General features: G+C 39.1%; 1 protein-coding gene across 3 annotated transcripts in view; it reads left to right on the plus strand.

The window, feature by feature from the left end:
• LOC114663628 (uncharacterized) overlaps window positions 1–22,528 on the plus strand; it is a 72,422-nt gene that overhangs the window by 37,648 nt on the left and 12,246 nt on the right. The window contains exons 2-6 of one of the 3 annotated variants that reach the window (XM_028817498.2): window positions 360–458; window positions 1,174–1,266; window positions 2,504–2,702; window positions 7,154–7,261; window positions 7,808–7,882. In XM_028817498.2, coding sequence (XP_028673331.2) covers window positions 360–458; window positions 1,174–1,266; window positions 2,504–2,702; window positions 7,154–7,261; window positions 7,808–7,882 — 574 coding nt within the window. The remainder of the gene's footprint in view (window positions 1–359; window positions 459–1,173; window positions 1,267–2,503; window positions 2,703–7,153; window positions 7,262–7,807; window positions 7,883–22,528) is intronic. The other 2 variants (XM_051935841.1, XM_051935840.1) reach the window with 2 other exon arrangements.

Genomic DNA, 22,528 nt, shown 5'->3' on the forward strand with positions numbered 1-22,528 from the left:
AACAATGAAATAAATTATTTGATAACAGATGAATGGATGGAGTAGAAGACCAAGAACCAATATACCTCCTAGAAGACTGTCACAAGCGGATTAAAAGACTGGACTAATTGGTTAGGCTGTTGCTAAAACGTATGCGCCGTTTCCCTTTCAGCTCAGCACAGGCCTTTAGCACAAAGTGGTTTATTGATGGTAAATGCCAGTCCAGTGATTACATTTCTGCAATGAGTGAACAGGAAATGCTGCAAAAGCAATTGGTGTTTCTTATAAGAGGGCATAAGATAAAGAAATATATAATAGATATAGAGCATAATACATGTAAGGTTGGATTTCAGTGTTTGACTGTTTGATTATTCCTTCAGATCAACTGCTTATGCTGAAGATGCAAAGAGAAAACAATTTGATAAAGCACAACAAGAAAAACAAGAAATGCAGAGAGAACTTGAAGACTTAAGAAGACGGTAATTAAAAGCTGCATGTACTGTATATTCTGAGTGTTATTAATGCTACATTAATTTTCTGTCAGTCTTACTAATGACCAGACCACAAAAGCATTACAATGTATGATTTTAGTTTTAAAAATGGCATTTCTCACATAGACATAGTAATACTGTTTCTCTTTGCTCCGGATAAACCAAGGGGGCTTTTTTATTATGATTTCCAACATACTTGTATCTCCCCTACACACACTCATACACAAAGTAATTAAAAAGGAGAAAGTTCACATCACCAATCAGTTTCCACTGGCAAGAATAGCCATACTGTATATGCTTGCCCTATGGTAAAAATGTTTACCACTCTATGCGTTATGGCTGACCTCACATTATGGCTGAACTCATTTTAAAGTTTAGTGGTATTTGTACAGATTTTCTCAATTGTCACCATTTCCAGGTTTTCTTGCAAGCATCATGAAGCAGCAGTATAGCATCACTAGATTTAGTCGTGTAACTGCATTGATCACTTGAGGAGCTCTTCCCTTAGCAGTGTAGTTTATCCTGACTTGTTAACTTGCTTTATGTCCATTTCAGTCCTCATTTCTCAACAGAATTGTAATATAATCAGAATTTAAGTAATCCTATATAGGGGTACTTAAATAAATAGCATTTGAAAAGATAAAATCTTAATGTGTTTTTTAGTGTATTTTATATAAACTTTTCTTCTGTTACAATTTTTCAGTGTTCAAGTGTATGAGAAGAGCAAGACTAACACAGAAAAACTAATCCAAGAAAATAAAGCTTTACAAAAAGAGCTCAATGAATGTAAAAAGAGGTGACTTTTGACTTTTTTCAATAATGTGTCAGCGTCTAGTAGTTTAAGTTCAAGTTTATCATCAAGTTTACACACGTAAAGGAGATTCTTACTTGCATGTTTCCGACAGATTATTAATTGAAGTAAAAAATGAAGAAAATGAGTACATCAACATCCAACATCCAAAATAAGGGGCTTATTCAGTGTATAATAAGGGAAAGTGGGTGAATTACTGTAAACTCACACCACAATCCATTCCAGTTTGCACTGTGGTAACTGCTGATGGTCAACCACAAATTGAAACGTGATCTAGCTCAGAAGCAGCTTCTCTATAGCTTGAGCAATAGAAGAACTTCCATGATTGGTTGGCACTTGGGGTGTATCACACAGACCAGATTCAGAGTTGGTCAAAAACGATTAGTGATCACATTTCACATAATTGTAAATGGAATACCTTCTATCTGCATACAACAGTCAAGTTAGCAGAAAAGAAAAAAAATTATGTAGGGCCAGCCCTGACACCTGTGCAGCTTTTAAAAGTGACTGGAGTGGCAGTAACAGCAATGAGTGTCTCGAGCGTCCATCCCCTTAATGAGACAGTCACATCATCGCCATCATTCTAAAATGCTAAAGTTTTTTATGGCAGTGTTGCAAGTCATCTTCTTTTCACTTTTTCTTGTTGGTTCATTACAAGCAGCTAGTAGCTACCATGTGCAGCACTGCACTCATAAATGCAAGTGGATACTGGATATTTCAATGTCAGGTGTAAATGCAGTCATCCTAAGTAATATGGATACACTCTGTATATGAAACATTTGTTAAAGAGGATCTTTCATAAAACTAACAGTCATTGTGAATCATATGTAACATCTTTTGGGTATTGATGAAGTGGGTCACTTTCGAAAGGTCTAAGGGCCTTGAGTTTGACACTTCTGGTTTACAAACTACTGTTGTTTTTTTCCTGCTTGTGCAAGAGGTTCATACTGTAACATTCTCTGCTGCTGAAATTTCCTTTCACAATGAAAATTCCACTTTTCAACCTTTTTTGTTTTAGCTGCTTTTGCAAATTACATGATTTATTGTCATATCTAAAAACAGCAAATTCACTCAGCTAAATAATTGTGACTTCAGCTTGCCTTTATTTATAACCTAGGATTTGAAAGGTGGTAACACTATTGTACCACTTGCAGGGGGTTAATGCAAAGCCTTTTTACATAATTTCAAATAATGTCTCATGGAATAATTTGTATTTATGCAGGTGCAAAACCATGGCTCTAAAACAAATGCGTTTCAGTGGGGTTACATCTGAAAATCTTAATGATCCATACAGAGAGACTGAGCTTGTGAAGATGTACGATAATCTGAAACAGTCTTGGTTGGTACTAAGACAAAAAGCACTTCAATCAAGGAAAAGAACATCTGAGGAAATCAATATTCTTGGTGCACAAATCCTGCAGGTTAGACCTTTTTTGTATGTAATGGATCAGCATATTAAGTTGATATATTTTGGGAAAACTCACTCTCATGCAAATTATAATAATAGTGACATAACTTCCCCACACCTCTTCCAACGCATATGTACATGGAGGCAGTTCTGACAACTTGCTGAGCTGCATAGGCCAGGCAACATTCTATAGTTCCTTCAGGGACATTCCAGACATTGGCAAGCAAGATGAAAGATTCAAATCACTCAGGATGCCATATATGTATACATGCTTAAAAAACCTCAACTGGCTCCTCTCAGTCTTGTGAAGCAGCAGTTCACAGATAGTAAACCTAACTGTCATGCGCAACAACCTTATTTTGGAAGCTTGTAGCCACAATCTCATCTCTTATACCATGTCTGACAGCTTAAACCATAAGTGAGAATGGGAATATAGACTGACTAGTAAAAATCTGAAGCTTTATGCTAGAACTTAACTCTTGATTTACATCCATACTCTGGTTAACTGTCGGCTAAACTGATAATCATCCACAAACTATTGATTGATCTCCTGAACCCTATATTATTACTTGTGACCAAGAAAACAAAGTACTGGCTACTTACTCCTTATATGCAGGGAGTGAGCCATTATTTATTAGCAGAAGCACATGATCTCAGACTTGAAGGTGCTAATGCTCATCCCATTGTATTAAAATCAAACTCAAAATGCTCCATTGCATACCAGAAATTTAAGTTTGATGAGGCCAGGAGGACTACACAATCTGCAAACAGTAGAAAAGTAGCCTCAATGTTCCTAATCATGATACTCTCCATGATTTATTCATGCTGTAATATGAAGTCACTAACCGGAGACACAATGAACTCTGCGAAGAGTTCCAGGAAACAGACTTTACTCAACAGCAAGTATAGGAAGTCTGCTCTCACTCTGCTCATACAGGGACTTAATAGAACAGATCAATGACTCTGGAAAACCATATTCTTGTACAGAATCTTCCAAACACTATTGTACATATATTAATGGTCAAAAATGTTTTACAAGTCCACAAAATGTACATAGACAGGATTGGCAAACCTTTAATTTTTTTTTTGCAATCATTTTTTGCATTCAAATGGCCAAACACATAAGTAAACATAAAAACTGTTTTTATTAAAATATAAATTAAGAGCAAACAAAAAGCACTCCCAAAAGAACAAACAGACAGAGAACGGTTTAGGATGACCCCCAAGAAGATGCATGGCATAACATTCAGGTATATTTGGGGACTTAACTGATTTGAAAGTTGGAGCATTTTCACTTTTTTAGTTGCTTAATCAGAGTCTGTTATCACAATTGTTTATAATTTTTTTATTAGTTTTGGAACATTGACTCATATCTTCTTATATAATAAGCTACCATGACTGTACATTTGTTTGTCCAGGTTTTTAAATCACCTGTAGCTCACAAACCGTTTGACCTATTGACTTGAAATTAGGTACACATATACTACATGACCTCTACTGTCCACTCTTTGGGGTGATGATTTTTATTACTGTTTTTATTTTTATTTTATTTTATTGTAGAATCAACTCTTGGCAGCTGGCAGCAGGGCGGCTGTTCTCATCCCTACCACTTTCAACCGTCACTTCTTCTACCTCTTCATATCTTAAATCATTCTTGAGGCAGATTGAACACTTAAGTGTCAGCTTAAGTAAAATATTAAGAAAAACGTACTAAGTAATTCCAACACAAAAACGGACTTAATCAGTTTTAACGCGAAAAGATGCTGACGGAAGAAGTGAAGAAGCAGGCCGCTAGAGTGGAGAAAACAAGAGCTGCTCATGAAGCAGAAAGCGCATCGACCTCTGAGTAAATTAATGCTAAATGTACAGAGAAAGAGTATGAAAACTATAATTCAAGTGTATTCACTGCACGTTATCGTGCAGCAAGCCATTACTGGTTCAAAAATAATAGCAATAATAAAATGCAGTTACATGTGTAAACAGATTACATTAAAGAGATGCATTTTATCAGTATTTTATAATGTCACATTGTTAAAAACATAGAGCCAAATAGTAAGTTTGCTGTGGCTCACAAATAGCAGATTACATACAATTCATGTGATAGAAAAATGGTATCCATTGATGTTATACTATTAGTTGTTGAGTATCTATCACTAATTGTAGGTCATATTTCTTCAACATAACATTTTTGAAATAAGTACCCAACAGAGAGTTCAAATCTATTTTGAAATCTTAAAGTAACATTTTTGACTGTTTCAGACCATGATGGATGGCAGGTTTTCTTTCCTCTTAAATTCATTAAATTTGTATTTATTTATTTATTATGGTTAATTTGCCTCAAATAGCTGAAGAAGTGAGCTAGTGTACGAGTGGCTTGTGCGCAATCGCATGCTTTTCCTGGTTTGATCAACTTGTACTGGGGATCCACTGTCAGAAGAGTAAAAAAATAATATACAAAATATACAGATTGAAATTAACTTTCTCAATGGTAAACTAATCCATAATCACACAGGCAGACTTTGATTTTCTGGCTTTGACTCAAACTTCATTTTTTTTTCTATATGTTTGCCTACTGATCCATTTTTTCCTTTGATCACCTCACAATAGTTTTACAAAACTTGTCCTCTGGGAGCTAAGTTGTTTCATGTGGAAAGAGAGAGAGACACACATGATAACTGCAGTAGATACTTTTTGCATCATATGCAAACACACCTAAAAAAACGTAATGTCACAGAATAGCTCCAAACCAGTCCCTGACCAAATGTGACAGATGTCCAATTTTTTAAAATTGGTTCTGGATGACCCATTAGTCCATAATGCAGAAAGTGTCAGAAGAACTAACTTGTTAAAGGGAGATTCTGCTGTGAAAGAAAGTGGCTATTTGTAAAGAATAAGAAGGAGGCGATATAAACCGAGAAACCAAGCCAAATGAGGTTCTATCTATAATCTAGAATAACCATGAAGTGTACAGGCCAATCTTTGCCGAACTGTGTTGATGACGTCATGTGAAGTTACCCATGCGTAGATTTACCATGGAAACGTGTACACAAAATATCGTCATCCATAGTAAATAATAATTGTGTCCCAAAAGATGAAAAAAATTTCCAACATTATTAAATGTGCATTGAAAGTGAAAATGAACAGTTTTCTACATAAGTGAAATCCTTAAACAGCAGTCACACTGATTTTGTCTGTCTCTGCACTGACCTCCTTTTTGCCTCTTACTGAAACGTTTCTGTTTTCATTTGGTACTTTCATATCCTGGTCCTTCACTTAACATCCCAGTGTAGAAAGGCTCTCTTACTGTGTTACTGACACTTTTCATCTAACCTGGTTAGAAATATTGGCACACCCAGGATATAAAATTAAAAGGAAAATACTGAGTGAACATAATTTAACATGCATATCTTTGAGTTGTGGGAAGCAAACAAGAGAATCCAGAGAAACCTCCAGCTAAATGTGTTCATTTTGTCAATTATTACTAAAACATGAAAATCGTTTCTGTTTTAACAATGTGTTTACATGGATTGTTGTAGACACAGAACACACATGAAATGCATGTATTCCAAATAACGATTTATTATTTACCCTATACAACTCCAGGCAACTCACATGCAGGTAAACACACTTGAACTGAGAGAACTTTGAGCCCTTTCTGCGTTGGTAGGGGGATGAGATAGCAGGCTGCTTACTGCTTTTGCTGATCAACACATTTACAATGCTGATGGAGAGGTGTGAAGGGATTTAAGATGGGCCGGGATTACAAGTTTTTTTTTAGGCTTTGGTAATTCTAGTGCTAACAAGATCAGTAAACAATCTTACTCTAAGAAACATCATAATTAGTTCATAATTGCTACTTTCAGGTTAATTTTGGAAAATGGAAAAATGTCTCCTGAACTCCATGATTAATGTTGTCTCCCAGTCCCAATTGGCATTATCCCAATCAGTAACACAATTGGTAAACTTGTTTAACTAAGAAGGCTTGTATCCAGGAACGACTATGTTTTCCAGTGGTGTTGCCAGTAATTCCAATCTTTGATGTAAAGGTGTTCATCCTCGAAACTCATAAGTTTACATTATCCACATGAGCACCATCAGTTACCAGTTGTTCAGATCCTTGCTATAAATTTTCTAATCTCTGTGTCTCCAATTCTGACTCTGCTTCTCTCTTTTCTGTTGTTTTTAATCTGTTGCAGCTGTTGTGTACTTAATATTTCATTTCTTTATACAGAGGTTTCTGTAACCATACACCCTGTACAGGTTTAAATGTCCCATATTTATCTTTCCTGAATTTGTTTTCTACTCCATTATACTAGTTTATGACACATATATTGCAAATGTCATGCTTTCAGTAAAAAGACACAAAAGAAATCACTTTAAATTGTACCACATTGACTGTTTAAGAGTGCCCAATATTTGGCACTAGTATACACGAATGCTAATATCTCTGGTCTTTCTTTTCAGAAATCTTTCCAGGTTTCCCATGATTATATAAATAAAATAATGGATAGTATTCAGCAATTGTTGTTACTTGACCCTTGCGATTCCCAAGATGGAAAATTTCAACAAGTGGTAATTCTTGAAATCTTTCATGCTACTGTTTAAACTGTACAAACAAGCTTCATTTATTGAAAATGTAAGGTACTTTTATATTCAACAGAAGAGATAAATAAGTTAAAGTTCAATCTTTGTAGAAGTTGTAACCACCTTTTAGTTTAGAGCCCTGGAGAATTTATGAGCTTAAGGGCAATTCATAAGGAAGTCTCTGCTTTTCTATGTCAACTGGCCCATAATAAACTGTAGGGTCTCTTTAACTACTTCCATTTATACTGGTGGTGCACCTATGTGTAACATGAAGGCACAAACTTTCTGTTACTGAACTAGTTAACATATGCACAATTTTTTAAAATCTTGTTAAACAGAACAATGTACTGCATTGTATTAACAAATGGAAAATAAGACTGAAAGCCTGGGCTGTTTTCCAAGAATGCCTGCTTTATTTAATTTATTTAATTTTTTTAACGTGAAGAGTTTCTTCTATATGTGTCAAATACTAAGATTAACATACTTGATCTTATTCAAATGACAGATAATACTTTCTATATTTTTATAACACAGTGTAAGTACAACAAACAAATCCTCCAAAAGCAACTGATTTTCCGTGGTAGAAGTTCCTACCAAGATGAATTAAAGGTAGGATGTAATTCCATTTTAAGTTATGATTTTCAGTTGTTTTTTTGGATAATGATTTATGCAAAATCATCTTTTGCTTTAGCAAAATTTCTGATTAAATGTCCTTAACTGCAGATAGAAGTGAATGGTAAATCATAAGATATTATTAGTGTAAAACTTCAGAAGAATTTTCTTAAGCTCAAACCCATTTTTTCTATTCAGTAATACACTTGTTCGTGACATGTGATGTTTGATATTTTCCTTCCATTCATTCTACCACCCCTTTATAATGCTTCCATTGGTTTGGTGTGATTTTACATTTTCTGTTTAAAGTGCATTTCTGTATTCATTGAAGCATTATAACTTAAGATTTCATTGTAATGAAGACATAATATCAAAGCATTATAGGCAAATGTTTTGTAAATTTTTGTAAATTGTTTTTTGTATTCTATTTCTTGATCACCACCATATTGTTGGTTTCAGTAATGCACCACAGACCGATATTTATCCTGATGCTGGATAGTGTTTTTCATTACAGGATTCATATTATGGATAGTAACTCAGTAACACACATATCAGTGTATTAGACTGAAGATCTCTACTAAAAAGACCTTATGATTAGGACTGTTACTTTACTCTGTTGATGCTGGCTTTCACCTCATATTCTCGTTTAGTCTCTAGAGGTCGCTAAAAGGTGCTACCTAGAAGATCTTAGTGTTACAACTTTTCCCTTGCTTCATCGAATTTGATAATTGGATCTTGTTTCCTAGTTCATTCTGGCTTATTTCTTTATTAACAGGTTTAGAACCTTGCCTATTCTCAGACTAGTCTTATTTCAACCCAATTTCTTGGTTATATTTTATTAATGCTCCACAGTTCAATGTAAAAACTTTAGAAGCAACATGAAGCACTCACATTAAAAAAATTATGAATCACTTAGTCTTTTACTCCAAAAGTGGACACTTTTAAATAAACCTTAGAATATTTGAACAACCTTAGTGACAACAGGCCAATCAGTCCAGCTTCTTCTCCCTTTTCATGTTTTCCCAACTCTTTGTGGGGTCAAAGTGCTTGATAAGCCTTCTCCAAACAGCTTAGTCCTGCACTTGTCCTGTCAAACCCTTTTCCTTCTTCTTTTACTTTATCCATCCACCTCTACTTTGGCCTCCCTGACTTTCTTTTTCTCTGTACTTCCATTCCCATCCCTCTTTTGCCCACATATTCATTGCCTCTCCTTATCACATGTCCTTACCACTTCAACCTTCTTTCCCGTACTTTCTTAGATATCTGTCCCACTTTTGTTGTACCTCTGATTGTCTAATTTCTTATTCATTCATTTTGTGTAACTCCACACATACATCTCAACATTCTCATTTCTGCCACATCTAACTTTTTCTTCTGTACTTTGCTGCCCATGTCTAAGCTCCATACATCATTGCTGATCTTACTACTGTGTTAAAAACCTTACCTTTAACCTTAATTCTTCAATTGTACAATACTCCAGATACCTCCTTCAATTGTTGCATCACTGTATTCTGTAGGTTATCTCTACAATTAGTTTTCCATCTTGGGCTACCACTGATCTTAGATATTTAAATGTATACACTCTTTTCAATAGCTCTCTCAGCAGGCTAACTTTTGAATCCTAATTATCATTAAGCTTAATATATTATGTCTTCTTCCTATTTATTTTCAACCCTCTATCTTCCAGAGCACTACACCATTTTTCCATCTTTCTCCCCACTTCCTCTTTTCTGGTGCTACACAATTCCGTTTCCTCAGTAAAAACCATGTACCAGGGGGATTGGTCTTTTATCCCATGACACAACACATCCATAACCAGATAAAAGAGGTAAGGACTTAAAGAAGATCCCTGGTGCAGACCAACTCTAACTGGGATCTTGTCTGTTACTTCAACACTGCTTTTAACCCTCATCCTCACTCCCTCATATATATCCTGGACAATCCTCACATACTTCTGTGGTATTCCTTTCTCTCTCATGCACCTCCAGTTCTCCTGACATGGCATTCTATCATAATCCTTCTCCAAATTAATAAGCACCATATACAGACCTTTCTGTTTTTCTTAATGTTTGTCTATGAGCTGTCTCAATCCAAACACTGCATCAGTTGTTGTTCTCCCTGGTATAAAACCAAACTGCTCATGCTCTATGGTGGTCTCTTCCCTAAGCCTTCTCTTCTTCTCTCTTTCCCAAATTTTCATTGTGTGTGACTTCAGCTTTATCCCTCAATAGTTTCTGCAATCCTGAATATCACCCTTCTCCTTATAAATGGGTACAATCTCACTGTTCCTCCACTCCTCTGGTATTCTCTCCTGTTTGTTGACCTGCATTAGATCCCACAACATGTTTACTCCCTCTTCTCCTTACTCGTCCACACTTCTGCTGGAATTTCATCCGGTCCTGTTGCTTTTCCATTTTTCATTCTTATCAGTGCCTTCTTTACTTCCTTCCTCCTTTTTCTTGGTACTAGCTCTTCATTTGGAACTCCATCCCAAAATACTACCCTTGGATTTTCTTCATTCAATGGCTTCTCAAAGTTTACCTTCCTTCTATTCTTGATCCTACCATTTTCATTTAACACCACACCTTGCTTGTTTTTTATCTGCTTTATCTGACTAAAATACTTGTCAGCCTTGTTCCTAGAATTCACTTTTCTTTTGTCTGTAATTTTTTGTACACCTCCTCCAAGGTTTGCACCTTGGCTCTTGCCACTGCCTTCTTTGCCTCCTTGCTTGTCTGTCTATACATTTCTTTATACTCCTTCTTCTCTGATTGGTACCATTTCTTCTTTGCCTTCTTCTTAGCCTTTGTCACATCCTGCACCTCTCCGCTCTACCACCATGTCTCTTTGTTCCCATGTGGGCTCCTTCCTGTCATCATACCCAACACCTTTTCATCTGCTCTTAATACAACTTTGCTATTCTTCTTCTACCATTCCTCGACACTCTCAAATGACTACATTTCATTTAAAATTTCCTCCCTAAACATGTTTTAAGCCCTTTCTCCTTTAATTTCCAGCACTTTATCCTTGGTCCTGCTTGCTCTGGTTTTATTCTCCTGCTGATTCTGATCTCCCAGTCCATCACCACCACTTTATGCTCACTGTCATACTTCCCCTATTTATGACCTTACAATTCTTCATTTCATTCAAATGAGATCTTCTACACATTACACATTATATATATACTAGCCAACCCGCGGCGTACGCCGCATAATTATGTATTGATGGGTGAACACTTCCTGAACGACACAGTTGTCCAAATGGGGTGGGTTTGTGGATACCACTGTGAGTGAATGAAAAGATGGGCCTCTGGAGAGAGCAACATACAATTGTCCATGACTGAAAGCGGGATCGTCTGTGACGATGGATGCCACGCTGGTGAAAGTTACTTCGTCGGTAAGGATAAGTTTCAGAACTTGTTCATTAAGGTGTATCGAGTTTTCGTTGTTGACGCTTAATATAGCTTGCGTACTGAGTTGTCCCAGAGTCACAGTTGAGAAACACTTTTTTAATGTCTTTTAAGCACAGGGAAAAAAATGAACATGTGAAACATCCGTAATGTAATAAGCCACCAAGAAAAGTAACATTGCAATAATGCACACTACGACCCGATCGCTGTAAACAGAAGTGAAAACAAAATCGAGCGCAGTGCATTCTTTAACTGCCTTGTAGCGTAGCGGTAGTGTTGCTGAATTGCAGTAAGGAGACTGTGGAAGATTTTGGGTTCGCTTCCCGGTTCCTCCCTGTATAGATAGCGCTTTGAATACTGAAAACACCGGTATATCAATGTAATGAAGTATTATTATTCTAATGCGTCCAGCTCTCTCTCTCTCGCATGCCTGTATGTGTGTGTGTGTCGCTCGCTCGCTCGCTGCACGTGCTCCTGCAGGCATACGCCGCATAATTATTTATTGATGGCTGAACACTTCCGGAAAGACACAGTTGTCTAAAAGGGGGGGGGGGGGTTGAGGATACAACAGTAAGTGAATGAAAAAATGGAGCTCTGGAGAGAGCAACATACAACTGTCCGTGACTGAAAACTGGTTTTGGCAGATACATGCATATCTTTTTGAAAGTTTGGCCCTGTGCCTTATTAATTGTCATCGCAAAGGCCAATCTAACAGGAAATTGTCTTCGTATAAAAGTAAAAGGCAAATTATCCGTAACAAACAAACTGTTTTACATGCTGCATACCAACCCGCGGCGTAGTATACGCCGCATAATCACGCCGCTTTTTTAATGTTTTTTAAGCAGAGGGAAAAAAATTAACATTTGCAAAATCCGTAACGCTGCTTTTAGTAAGTACAATGCACACGCATTTAATTTGTCGGCCATTTTTTGCCAGCCGTCTTTTCTGGTTTGGGCTGCTTTTGCAGTGTTACCGCTTGTGCATATTAAATCTTGAAATCCTTCGAGTAACTAATTAACTAACTAACTAACTAACATCCACCCACACACACACACACACACACACACAGCTTGTGTGAAAAAAATGCACCCGTTCTTTCATCATTTTGTTGCAGCCTATCAAAGACTTGCTGATCATGTTTTCTAGACTCAATATACATTGGCTTTTCACTCAGCGTGGGGGCGCGAATTCATCTTGGATTATTACATCCAGCTAGTCTGCTAGACTAATCTGCTACACGGCTGCGTTTGAAAACCGACTTATCCCGGATGAGTTTCACCGGCATTAATGATTAGGAATCCGGTTGGAACAAAACCTTGCAGCCACAGGGGTTCACCAGGACCGAGTTTGGGAAACACTGCTGAACACAGACGAAACCGACTCAGGTGAGAAGTTGGGGCGGGCAAAATAGTTGCAGCTATTGATTATTCAGTGTTGTTTGCCTGGGTGTCTGATCTGCTCGACGGGATCAGAAATAAAAGGAAAACAATGTGAAGGCAATGTCACAGGTGTTCCTGTGGTATAGCGGGTCCACAGCTCCCCTTCAAAAGGCCATTTTTAAATAAATAATCACCGCGCTCACAGCGTAGCAAGGGGCGTGGAAGTGTGGCTGAAACGGTTTCCGGGTGGAGTCGTGCTGCGGGCGTTTCTCCCTGTGCAGTGTGCGAGTGAGTGAGGAGAGAGAGAAAGCCGGTACGTTAGAGTGAGCGAGAGCAGGCTCAAAGGCAATGTGTTTCTGTGGTATAGCGGGTCCATAGCTCCCCTTCAAAAGGCCATTTTTAATCAGGCGACTGACAGTAGTGGAGTCAGGCACAGAGAAGATCAGCTGCTGAGAGAGCGTCTCGACTGTTGCAGGACCTGCATCGGTGAAGCAGGGTGAGACGCTAATGAAAAAGAGGCACAGGACTTATTGGTTTTTAAAGACTGCTTCCTTCATTGTGTTTTAACCTCAGTTTTAAAGGATTGTTTTAAGGATACCATGGGATACCCCTTGCAAACTGTTTTACACGCTGCATACAGCGATTCACATCTGCGAGAAACATGCCTCTATGAACAGTCAACGTGGCTCAGAGGTACATGTGGACTCTAGCACAGACGAACATAAATGACGCCATGTTTTCTGAGGTGTCGCGTCCGAGTTGGTGGACGTGGCTCTTTGAGTTGTTGTCGTATCCAATGGTCTTAGAGTTGGTGGGCATGGCTCCGTCCTGCGTGCGCCATGGGTGTCTTACTTGTCGGCGGCTTAGTGAATTATATATATAGATAATTTGGATAGGAATATAAATAACAAGCTGGTTAAGTTTGCAGAAGATACCAAGCTAGGTTGATTGGCAGATAATCTGGAATTTGTTAAATCATTATACAGGATTTTTGAAATTTAATGTCAGTAAATGTAAAGTATTATATGTAGGAAGTAAAAATGTTATTTTTAAATACACAATGAGAGGTCTGAAAATTGAAAATACACCATATGAAAAGGATTTAGTAGTCATAGAGGACTCAACACTCTTAACTGCCAGACAGAGTTCAGAAGCCATTGGGAAGGCTAACAGTTAAGTTAGGAGAGCTAAGTTATATAGCAAGATGTGTGGAGTACAAGTCCAAGGAGGTTATGCTCAAGATTGATAACACACTGGTAAGGCCTCATCTGGAGTACTGCATGCAGTTTTGGACTCCAGCTTACAAAAAGGACATAGCAGTGCTGGAAATAGTCCAGAGAAGAGTGACTGGACTGATTTCAGGGCTACAAGGGATGAGTTATAAGGAAAAATTTAAATAGCTGAGCCTTTCAGTTTAAGCAAAAGAAGATTAAGAGGATCCATTACTGAATTGTTTAAAATTATGAAGGGAATTAGAACAGTGGATCGAGACTGTTATTTTAAAATGAGCTCATCAAGACCATGGGGACACAGTTGGAAACTAGTTAAGGGTAAATTTCTCACAAACATTAGTAAGTTTTGCTTTACAAAGAGAATCATAAACACTTGGAATAAGCTACCAAGTAAAGAGTAGGACAAGGGACTAGACTTGACATTTTTTTAGAAGAATTAAGTGAATAGGACTGGTGAGCTTTGTTAGGTTGAATGACCTGTTCTCAGTTAGATTATTCTTATGTTCTTCTTCTTCTTCTTTCGGCTGCTTCCGTTAGGGGTTGCCACAGCGGATCATCTTCTTCCATATTTTTCTGTCCTCTGCATCTTGTTCTGTTACACCCATCACCTGAATGGTCTCTCTCACCACATCCATAAACCTCCTCTTAGGCCTTCCTCTTTTCCTCTTACCTGGCAGCCCTATCCTTAACATCCTTTTCCCAATATACTCATCATCTCTCCTCTGCACATGACCAAACCAACGCAATCTCGCCTCTCAGACTTTGTCTCTCAACCGACCAACTTGAGCTGACCCTCTAATGTACTCATTTCTAATCCTATCAATCGTCGTCACACCCAGTGCAAATCTTAGCATCTTTAACTCTGCTATCTCCAGCTCTGTCTCCTGCATTCTGGTCAGTGCCACCGTCTCTAATACATATAACATAGCTGGTCTCACTACCGTCCTGTAGACCTTCCCTTTCACTCTTGCTGATTCCCATCTGTCACAAATTACTACTGACACTCTTCTCCACCCATTCCACCCTGACTGCACTCTCTTTTTCACCTCTCTTCAACACTCCCCGTTACGTGGTACTGTTGATCCCAAGTATTTAAACTCATCCACCTTCTCCAACTCTACTCCCTTCATCCTCACCATTCCACTGACCTCCCTCTCAAACTCTTACATACTTCTCTGCCACTCCTGACTTCCACATACAATACCACAGCTCCTCTTGAGGCACCCTGTCATATGCTTTCTCCAGGTCCACAAAGACGCAATGCAACTCCTTCTGGCCTTCTCTATACTTCTCCATCAACATCCTCAGAGAAAACATGGCATCTGTGGTGCTCTTTCTTGGCATGAAACCATACTGCTGCTCATTGACCATCACCTCACTTCTTAACCTAGCATCCACTACTCTTTTCCATAACTTCATGCTATGGCTCATCAATTTTATCCCCCTGCAGTTATTACAGTCCTGCACATCCCCCTTATTCTTAAATATCGGCACCAGTAGACTTCTTCTCCACTCCTTAGGCATCCTCTCACTTTCCAAGATTCCATTAAACAATCTGGTTAAAAACTCCACTGCCATCTCTCCTAAACACCTCCATGCTTCCACAGGTATGTCATCTGGACCAACAGCCTTTCCATTCTTCATCCGCTTCATAGTTGTTCTTACTTCCTCCTTGCTAATCCGTTGCACTTCCTGATTCACTATCTCCACATCATCCAACCTTCTCTCTTTCTCGTTCTCTTCATTCATCAACCTCACAAAGTACTCTTTCCATCTGCTCAACGCCCTCTCCTCACTTGTAAGTATGTTTCCAACTCCATCCTTTATCACCTGTAGCAGTTAAGGCTTTTGTCCACCTCTTGAACCCTCAGGTACCACTCCAGACACGAGGTAAAAGTATAACTAATATTATTTTTATTATTATACAGTGCACCAAGCACCCTTTCCACCACACTATTCATAAATCACAAACTCTCTCTCAAAACCAATACCTCCTCGCCCAGACACTTTGCCACCGTACCTCCCAGCTCAGCTCAGTGTTCTGGGCTTCCCACAGTCCTTTTATACACCCTGACCCGGAAATGGTTCCTGGCCACACCCACAAGTCCGTTTTCCTTCCGGGTCAGGGCAAACAGTCCTTTTCTTCACCCCGGGAGCACGTCGCTTCCTCCAGTCACGTGACTGTGACGCACTCCCGGGTTATAGGGCATGCAAGAGCCCACTAGCCCCCCTACAGCGACTCCCGGTGGCCCCCAAGGTATCCAGCAGGGCTGTGTGTATAAACTACAGAGTCCATGAGGCCCTGCTGGAAGTCGGGGCACCATCATGCTGTCCGGAGGGCTCCTTCTAGCGGCCTGGGGGTGGCGACTGGAGTCCATAGCCGGTCGTCCATCACACACCCTAACCTGCTGCACATCTTTCCCAGCTTGGTCCCTCTGTCTAGCCAATCATTACAGGTCCTTTCTCCCTCCTTAGTGTCCAACCTCTCATATAACTCATTATACGCCTTTTCTTTATCCTTTGCCACCTCTCTCTTCACCTTGCGCCTTATCTCCTTGTACTCTTGTCTGATTTCTGCATCTTTCTGACTATCCCACTTCTTTGCCATCCTCTTCCTCTGTATATTCTCCTATACTTTCTCATTCCACCACTAGGTTTCCTTTTCCTCCTTCCTCTGTCCAGATGTCACGCCAAACACCCTTCTTGCTGTCACCCTTACTACATCTGCTGTAGTTGCCCAACTGTCTGGTAACTCTTCACTGCCACCCAGTGCCTGTCCCACCTTATCCCTAAACTCAGCCTTGCAGTCTTCCTTTTTCAACTTCCACCATTTGATTCTTGGCTCTGCCCTAACTCTCTTCCTCTTCTTGATCTCCAACGTCATCCTACAGACCACCATCCTATGCTACTTAACTACACTTTCCCATTCCACCACTTTAAAGTCTTCAATCTCCTTCAGATTAACTCTTCTGCATAGGATGTAATCCACCTGTGTGCATCTTCCTCCAGTCTTGTATGTCACCCTGTGTTCCTCCCTCTTCTTAAAATACGCATTCACCACAGCCATGTCCATCCTTTTGGCAAAATCCACTATCCTCAGACCTTCTTCATTCCTCTCCTTGACACCATACCTACCCATCACCTCTTCATCTCCTCTGTTCCCTTCACCAACATGTCCATTGAAATCCGCTCCAATCACCACTTTCTGTCCTTTGGGTTCACTGCTCATCACTTCATCCAACTCACTTCAAAAATCTTCTTTCTCATCCATCGCACACCCAACCTGTGGTGCATATGCACTAACAACATTCATCATCACACCTCCAATTTCCAGCTTCATAATTATTACTCTGTCTGACACTCTTTTCACCTCCAAAACACTCTTGACCTACTGTTCCTTCAGAGTAACCCCTACCCTATTTCTCCTCCCATCCACACCAAGATAGAACAATTTGAATCCACGTCCAATCCACCTGGCCTTACTCCCCTTCCATTTAGTGTCTTGCACGCATAATATATCAACCTTCCTTTTCTCCATCATATCTGCTAACTCTCTCCCCTTATCAGTCATACTGCCAGTATTCAAAGTTCCTACCCTCAGTTCCACTCTCTTTACCTTCCTTCTGTCCTTCTGTCTCTGGACATGTCTCCCTCCTCTTTTTCTCTTTCTTCAGCCAACAGTAGCCCAATTTCTGCCAGCACCCTGTTGGCTAACAGTACTGGTAGAGGTCGTTGTTAACCTGGGGCTCGACTGATCCAGTATGAAAATTTGTATTATTGTCCGCATATTGATTTGGCAAAATTTTTCACCGGATGCCCTTCTTGACATAACCCTCCCCATTTATCCGGGCTTGGGACCTGCATAAAGAAGTACACTGGCTGGTGCATCCCCTGTGGCTGGGTTAGATTATTCTAATGTTCTAATGTTCTAAAAATTTTCAGTAACCCCTGCAGCTGAGGATCTGGGTACACCAGCACTGGAATGTAGCCACCCAGCACACTGGTGGTGCATGCATTCTTGGTATGCTGCCTCCTCAAGTCCATTCACTGTACAGGCCATGGTCATTCTGTTCAATCCCACTGGGCTTCCAGTCCGTCCGTGTTGGCACAGCATCTCCACCTTATGGCTGAGATAGTGTACTCACCTTCCTCTGAATATTCATTCCTCTGACCTTTTGGCCAGGCAAACAAGCAGGGCCCATACCTGCCATCCACTACTATATACAGAATATGCAGTGCCCTCCATAATATTTGGGACAATGACTTTTTTTTCCTTAATTTACTCCTCTGTTCCATAGTTTAAAATTATGTTGATGTAGGACATGGGTGTCGAACTCCAGGCCTGGAGGGCCGCAGTGACTGCAGGTTTTCATTCTAACCATCTTCTTCATTAGTAACCAGTTTTTCCTGCTAATTAACTTCTTTTGCTTTAGTTTTAATTAACTTGACTCAGCCACTTAGTTGTCTCTTTTTTAATTAGCAGCCAAACAATAATGAGACACAAAATGTGCCGCCATATGACCAGCTCACCTGTACCCATCACACAATATCTGAAAATAAAGAAAAGTGAAGGTCTTGGTAAGGTTGATCTCTCAGGTCACCAAAACATTTTGATGAACAGAAATTTAATTGTTTTGGAAATGTCGGCTGTGGCAGAATGAGAGCAGCAACAGGCCACAAAATTAAATAATGGGCTTAATTAACAGCAAGAATCAGCTTCTCATTAATAGATTGGATGGAATTTGAATACCCAGTTTAACTGCTCATTTGTTGGCTCGTTTAACGTCTCATTTCTGTTTTTCTACCATTTCATGAAGAAACAAATCAATTCAGAGGACTGAATCCTTAAAAACAGGGCTATTAAAATGAAGGGAAAAGAAGTTAATTAGCAGTGAAAACTGGTCACTGATTAGGAAAAGTGTCAGAATGAAAACCTGCAGCCACTGTGGCCCTCCAGGCCTGGGGCCTCATGTATAACGCCGTGCATAGAACTCACACTATAACATGGCGTAAGCACAAAAGCGGGAATGTGCGTACGCACAGAAAAATCCAAATGCAGGAATATGTGCGCATGCAAACTTTCACGTTCTTCCACTACATAAATCCCGATCAGCGTGAAAAGTAACACACGTGCACACGCCTTCTGTCCCACCCCAACCCCTCCCAGAATTATGCCTCTTTGAATATGCAAATCGATATAAATTGCCTTCTGTGAAAAGACAATGGGAAAAGCACGGGGGAAAATATAAGAATTTCAGCGAATACCAAGTGGAGGCAACGGAAAAACGTACTATTTGTTGGTTTAAACAGTGGTATAATCAACAAAAGAAAGTTGATCGAGTGACATAGTGTCAGAGAAACTCGAAAGCTCAAGTTCACAAAGTCGCACAGTGCCCGAAATAAAAAAGAAGTTGTCACATATCAAAGTTGGCGTGAAAAGGTGACTCGTGGCGGACCGTCTGAGTCTCATGTGAAAGCTTATTAGGGTACAGAGAAAAAAAATAGGCACACAGTGGGAAAAAAGCACGAAATGTCAACTTTAATCTCGAAATTTCCACTTTAATCACGTAGTTTATTTTGTCATTAAAGTAGAACATCATAAACTTCATCTTAAAATCATTTATTTTACTAGTTTCTCAAATCCCATCGTAACTAAAGTAGGACGTTAAATGCTTTGTTCTGTATTTGATCTTCTATGTGCTCTATGTGTGTGAATCACTACGTGCTTCCGTTCTTTCTCTTTCTCCGGCAGGACACAGAATCCATTACATTCGCGATATTACAGCTCTCTGAATAATTAAAATACTGAGATGTATACGTGATATCTTTTTCATGATGATAGGAATGAAAGCATGTTATTAAACATGGGAACACAGTGGCGCAGTGATTGTTCATATCTCACGCAAGATGCTTGCTGCGCCATGCGCGACCTTCGATGAAATAATTTATTACAGAAGTTCTGTCTCTTTCAAACGTACTAACCTCCAATTTCTGTCCTTACTTTTCTTTCTCCAAATACCCAATCGCCACACAATCAGCGCTGTAATAGACGTGAAGCCATCTGTAAGCTTAGAACGCCGATTCTTCAAAACTTTTAAGGAACATTGAAATATCTTCATAGTACATGTTTAATTATTCTATCCGTCTATCTTTCCAGTGTCGCGTCAGCACCAGCAGTAATACAGCGCAAGGCAGGAACAATCCATGAACTAGCTAGCACTGTGGCACCGTGTCCTCACATGTTTAGTTATTAACAATACTGATTATTTAAATGAAGTTAAAGTTTTGTCTGTATACTATAAGCAACATATTTTGCTGCATTTCATCTTAAAAATGATATTGTCATCATACGCGCTTTATAAAGTGGCACAGGTTGTGCAATATTATAACTGTAGTGCAAGTTTACAGTGAGATAATTGTACTTATAAGTACAAACAGTTCTGCAAGGAGCACTTGATGGACTGATTGAGTGCGTTTATAGTTCTTGGGATGAAACTTTTTCTGAAACGTGAGGTCCATACAGGGAATGCTTTGACGTGTTTTGCCGTGGCTGAGGTAGTGTGTGCCTGAAACTGTACACCGATACTTCTCTTTTGGATCAGCTGCTGCTGTGATTCCCCACTCAGATACAGTGATATAAATACTTTGAGTGGTGCAGTGAGAGTAATATGGAAAAAGATGATCCGCTGTGGCAACGGGAGCAGCTGAAAGAAGAACAAGCTGCAGTGAGAGTAACAACGCTAAAGCAGTTATGGTATTTGGAATACTATGGCTATTCCCTGGACCATTATATTGCTACAGGTTAATTACAATCAGATGCATTACACTAATAAACAATATGTAGTTAATTTAAGTGTATTTATAAAGCTGCTTCAGGAATGTGGGTCTAAGAAAGAAAGGGTGACCACACAGGAACAGTAGCACTGCTTTGACGCTGGGTGCCGCCAGTCTGCAAAACCGAGTGGAGAAATTGCATATGCCAAGGTATGAGGTACCGTGGAAATGTGCGTGGCTTTACACCAAGTTTAGGTTTTATACATCGCAATTTGAGTGTGGAAACGTTCGTACGCAACATTTCTGTGCGTACGCACCGTTTATACATGAGGCCCCTGGAGTTTGACACCGCTGATGTAGGATAAAGCACCATCCAATGAGTTTGGAGGCATTTATTGGAACTTGAGCAAATATTTCTATACACCTCAGAATTCTGTCAGCAGTTACATCATCAATGAAAACAAGTGCGCCAGTACCTGTGGCAGCTGTACATGACCAAGCAATAACACCTCCACCACCATGTTTAACAGATGAGGTACTATGCTTTGGATTTTGGGTAGTTCTTTGTTGTCTCCACACTTTGCTCTTGCATGGAATCTGAATAGATTGGAATTTTGCATTTTACTTTTCTACTGCTGGCTATCAGTGGCTTTGAACAAAATAAAATGGCTCAATAAAATAAATTGATGAAAACATTCTAGACAGTTGTGAATAATGTAGAGTTTGTTACACTTAAAAACAATCAAATTCGTTCTTTATTTAACACATCAGAACTTATATAAAATAATGTCAAAATTATTGTTAAATGCAAGACCAAAGTAGACAAGTCAGTTTTTAATTAGCTGGGGAGATGGTAGAGAATACCGTTCAGCAACCTCAACAATCATGGTCAGCAACAAGCAGCAATTCTTGAGACTTAAATCACTTCTACTGTGCCGGTATCTTTCTCCTCACACATCTTGACTGAAGAAGATGCTTGTGGGACTTACTGTATCTAAGCATTTCAGACATAAAGTAGAATTGCTTTTCAACCCTTGCGTCTCACTTAATAAACCACTAAATAAACTTTTTCTGCCAGATGGTGGTTTTAATAATAATAATAATTATAGAGTGCTTTTCTCCCTACTGAAAGCACTTTGCAAACTCCATACAGGGAGAACATGGGAGACAATCCCATGGTCTCTGGAAAGAGGCGCTGGCTGACATTTATAATTCATATCATAGGAACCTTGAAATGATTTTTTAATACAATAAAAAATCATCAATCAGGCACTAATAAAAAGAACAATGGCAGCAGTTTGCAACTGACAGGAAACTAATTAAATGGCTCAGAAAATCTCAAAAAAGCCTCTACATCTTTCAGTTGGTTGTATTAAACTCAATTTGGTTCAATCTATTTTTATATTTCTTCATTACCTAAAGGTTTTGAGCATTTACACAAATTATCAAAGATAAGCTATCCAGGCCTTCATTTTCTGAACACATGCTATACAATTTAGGCTCTTGGAGGGACAAAGCCCATTTCAGTAGTAAGGAATGAAGCACCAATTTATCTGAGGGAACACTCTGTGTCATTAATTAACCTAACATTAACATTTTTTCTGATTTAAAAGAAATATAACTGGGTACCCAGAGAAAATCCTATGCAGATGCAGAGAAAATATACAAACTCCAGAAAGAGAAAGTTTCTGAGCCAGCATTAAAGTCCACTCTTCTGTATCTGTGAGGCAGCAGTGCTAACCATTGCATAACAATGCACAGACACTATAAATGTAAAAAAGAGGCAGATAAATACAAAATCTCAGACAAATGTTTAAACATATCTGTACAATACATACAGGATAGCGTT

This window comes from Erpetoichthys calabaricus, chromosome 13 (genome assembly GCF_900747795.2).
Source record: "Erpetoichthys calabaricus chromosome 13, fErpCal1.3, whole genome shotgun sequence".
Lineage (NCBI taxonomy): Eukaryota > Metazoa > Chordata > Cladistia > Polypteriformes > Polypteridae > Erpetoichthys > Erpetoichthys calabaricus.